The sequence below is a fragment of the Condylura cristata genome, unplaced genomic scaffold, assembly GCF_000260355.1.
Source record: "Condylura cristata isolate star-nosed mole 26May11 unplaced genomic scaffold, ConCri1.0 scaffold00025, whole genome shotgun sequence".
NCBI lineage: Eukaryota > Metazoa > Chordata > Mammalia > Eulipotyphla > Talpidae > Condylura > Condylura cristata.
This window is the reverse complement of record NW_004567126.1, coordinates 31,128,412-31,132,583: the sequence shown is the minus strand read 5'-3', so window position 1 is coordinate 31,132,583 and position 4,172 is coordinate 31,128,412. Positions and strand designations below refer to the sequence as shown.

The 4,172-nt window shown below is 67.2% G+C and overlaps 1 protein-coding gene across 1 annotated transcript in view; it reads right to left on the bottom strand.

The window, feature by feature from the left end:
* MIER2 (mesoderm induction early response 1, family member 2) overlaps positions 1-4,172 on the bottom strand; it is an 18,377-nt gene that overhangs the window by 7,008 nt on the left and 7,197 nt on the right. Inside the window, exons 5-6 of the mRNA XM_012729445.1 lie at positions 1,652-1,748; positions 851-972 (exon numbers count right to left, since the gene is read on the bottom strand). Of these exons, the coding sequence (XP_012584899.1) occupies positions 851-972; positions 1,652-1,748 (219 nt within the window). The remainder of the gene's footprint in view (positions 1-850; positions 973-1,651; positions 1,749-4,172) is intronic.

Below are 4,172 nucleotides of genomic sequence, written 5' to 3'. Positions count from 1 at the left end.
AGCGGCGTTGAAGAAAAAGGAAGAGATTTTCAGAGCCCCGCCCGTCCGGCCCACTGACCTTTGTCCTGCACCAGCACCTCCAGCTCCTCCCGGACGCCGTCGTGCCAGCTCGTGATGTCCACGTGCAGGGAGTAGTCGCAGCAGGACTTGGTGTCGGCCGCTTCGTGCCACTTCTCAAAGGAGGTCAGCAGGCTGGACCCAGGGTCAGGGACCACGTGGTCAACTGGGCAGGAAAATCCGTGTCATGTACCAGGCTGCTTAGGGCCCGAGTGGCTCCTGGGCGGCCTCTTCAGCGCCATCCCTTCACCATCATATCAGCCCCCCCACCCCACCCCCTAAACGTGCAAGTCCAGCAGGTGAAGGAGCAGGTAAGTTCAACTGCGCTTTAGTGAAAATCATTCCCCAGTGGAGTGTGAGCAGAAGCGGCTACTAACAAGACACCAGCCAGGCCGCAAGAGGCCGCAGCAGGGGCCCAGCAGGGACAGGGGCGTGGGGGTGCTGAGGCGGTGAGACGGCCACTCACTGATCATGGTGGTCCCGCCCGCCAGGGCCGCCCTGGTGCCCTGGAAGAAGTCGTCGGCCGCGGTCATGCCCTGCGAGGGCTTCTGCAGGTACGTGTTGACGTCGATGCCCCCGGGGATCACCATGCGCCCGTTGGCCTCGATGGTCTTCACTCCGCCAGGAACGATGAGGTTCTCCCCGATTTGTCTGAGACGAGGACACGAGAGGCTTTTGGTTCTTAACAGCCGAGTAAAGCTCACGGCAAGGTCACGCCCTGGGCCGAGCGTCTGTGCACAGGGCCGGGCGGCCTGCGGGCACACGCCGGGCTCAGGCCCACGCAACCCAGTACCTGGGCGATGAAATGCTTCCCCAGCTCCTCCTCGGGCTTCTCCAGGCCGCCGGCCGCCGCCTCGCACTCCTCCCGGACGCCGTAGTTCTGAGCCAGGATCTCCGCGAGGTTGAACGGGCGGCCTGCGGGCACACCACGTGAGGGCCAGTCGTGAGCGCCAGCGGCCGGCCCCGATCCTCCTGTCTGAGGCCGGCGGGGGCGGCCGGGGCCGGCGGTGGTGGGGCCGCCCAGTGGCGCCCGCTGGCAAGCATGCGTGTGCACGGGGGGCCTGGCGGCAGGGCGCACCTGGCACGCGCACCCCGGGGCCTGGAGACGTGCTCTCTTGGGGGGGCCACGTGTCCGGTGATGGGGGGCAAGGGGCTAGGACAGAGGTGAGTGCCAGCTAAGTCAGGCACCCGGAGAGGCCCTGCCTGGCCTCGGGCACCGGTGTCACGCGGGAGGCCCTGGGCTCCCGACACCGGGGTGACGCTTGGTCCCACTGTGCGCCAGTGGGCTGGGCAGACTGCCGGGCAGCACAGGTCAGCGGGTGCCCTTCCCTTCACCTCCCTCAGCAGGCCCAGGCCCCCACGATGGCGCGGGTTGGCAGCGTCAGGGTTTCCCAGAGAGTAGGGTGTGCTCACCGCTACCTCTCCACGATGAGCTCCAAGAAGCTGAGTTTTAAAACAAACAAAAGAGGAGCCGAGCCCGGTCAGCCAAAGCGGCACGGGGGCGGCGGCACAGGCTCTGGGTGCCGGCCACACCTCCCCTACGTCCTCACCCCTCTCCCCGGGAGCCACCCAGCCGCGGGGGCGGGGGACGCACCTGCTGCTGTCTGCAGGCCGGGCTCCCCAGGACACAGGCTGTGAGTGTGAGCGAGGCAGGAGGCCGCCCCGGCGCTCTGCCTCTCCAGCGAGGAGGCCTGCAGAGGAAGGCGGGGGTGACTGCGGGGACCCCGCCGCGCACAGACGTCACAGCCGCACGGAGCACAGGGGACCCCGGAGTAGAAGCGGGCGCACAGCCGCTGGCCGCGCAGGCCTGCTTGGCGCGCCCAGGGGTGAGGCCATGCGTGCCGGTGCAGACGCCGCTCACACAGCTCTCGCGCTCCAGAGTCCTCATTTCCCAACGGGGAACCAGCAGCCTGGCACAGCCCGCAACCAGCAGCAGCCCCGGGCACAGCCCCACCACACGCCCGGAAAGCACCCGCTACTGGGGCCCACGGCCCGCACCCACTGGGCTCTGGCCTCCGGAACACATTCTTCAAGGCAACGGCTGTGCCGGAGGACTGGGGAGCAAAGAGAGCTGCCGATGACCGGCAATTCTACTCCCCGGTACGAGCCCCAGAGATGTGAAGAGAACGTTCATCCTGAAGCCTACCTACGCAGGTCCACGGAGTAACCAGACGCCCGAAGGCGGACATCCGAAGAGAAACCCTAAACCACCAAGAGGACTTAGCAGAGACGCTAAGTTGGTTTACGATCTGAGAGTCAATCGACGAACTACAGAACAAACCCACGGGGCCCCCAACCTGGCAGGGCGGGAGGGGACACGATCTCGGGCAGAGACACTGCAGGACCCCCCAGAGCTGCACTGCAGTAACGACTGGGCAAGATACAGGACAGAAGACCGGCGCGCGACGCTGACTGTTCCTAGGCCAGCAGTGACGGAGCCGGAAAGGGCACGGAGGCGGGAATCCCGTCCACCACCACGTCAGAGCAACACACTGAGCGCAAGCAGGAGCGCCGCTCTCACCGACGAAACGTGCAAGAGTGCTGAGAGGCACTCCCGGGGCGCGCGTGAGCCCTGCCACCCTCGCCGGCGCGTGAGCCCTGCCACCCTCGCCGGCGCGTGAGCCCTGCCACGCTCGCCAGCCCAATACTCAGCTCCGCACCCCGCCCCCGCCGTCGGGGCCTCCGCTGGCTTCTCTGTGGAAACCCACAGGCTCCAAAACACGAAACCTCAGAAACCCGGAAGGGTCGAAACTGGCGAACAGCAGATCCAGTCCCGACTCAAGTCGCCGTGAGCCCCCGGCTCGGCGCGCCGGCAGCGTGCAGACCCCAAGCAGGAGGTGGGGACAGGCCCAGACCCGCCCCCAGGCCTCTCAGCAGCCGGCTGTGGCCAAGTCTGCCCACCCAGCGGCGCAGGGGCACGGCCATGCCAAGGGCCCAGCTCCACACTTCCCGCACCTCGTACAGAAGCTAAAACGGTCGAGGCCTTACACACCAGAGCGAAAACGTCAGGGAAACAGAGATGAATCTTTGTTTCCTGGCGTCAGGCAACGGCTTCTTAGACGAGACACTGAAAGTACAAGCAGCCGAAGAAAAGGGACAAACTGAACCCCGTGGAGACAGAAGACCCTCTGTGCTGGGGACACCTCCGGGCCGTGACCACGCAGGCTCGGCGTGGGGGGTCACCAGAGCCACCGCTCGCAGGCCTTCCCCGTGGGAACAGGGGTTCCCCGAGGGCTGCCCACCCCGGGGACACACACAGCCGCCAGCCAGAGGGGCCGCCGGGAGCACCGGGCAACCGTCGCCGCTCCCCCAAGGTGTGGGGTTAACAGAACCAGCACCCCCAAGCCCGGGTCCACAGTGAAGGGCACGAGAGCAAGACACACCAGCACGTGCCGCCCTGGCAGGGGTGTGAGCTGAAGGCGACCTAGAAGAGGCTCGTGCCCCCACCGGCTGCGAGCGGAACATAAGCCGGTGGGGGGCGTGCTGCCCCCACTCCCCCCAAGCCAGGGACGCGGCCGTCACGTCCCTACCATGAGTGTCCGGCGATCGGGATGCTGGGGAAGCCGAGTCCTAGCCACGCTGGCTCGGCCACCAGCCAGGGCCGGGCCGAGGACCTGCGAGGGGAGCGACCTCCTGGAGGTGCCCACGGCAGCTGCGTGTTCACCGGGACTGTTCACAGCGGGCAAAGGCGCAAAACCCTGGCGTCCGCCAGCTGACGAAGAGGAAGCTCTGACACACGTGGAGATCACTCAGCTGTGAAAACGGGAGCTAAGGCATGGAAGGGTCTGGAACACAAGACGCTCGGGAGGGCGGACAGGAGGCCGCCCGGAGTGGGCCCACGACGTGAAATGTCCGGATGGCGCCGCGCAGGCGAGAGGCGGGCTTCACGCACCAAGCGCGGGCTCGGGCCTGAGGGAGGCCAAGCCACTCCCAGCTCCCACGGCGCGTGGGACTCGGGCCCTGTGACTCAGTTCCCTCTCCAGACCGGCCACTCCACCCACGAGCACAGGCGAACACAGAGTCACACAGAAAAGCCAGAGCCGCTGGGCAAGGCGGGCGGCGGGCGAGGCCGTGGAGGACCAGCCTGGCGGCGTCCCCGGCGGGAAACGCAGCGC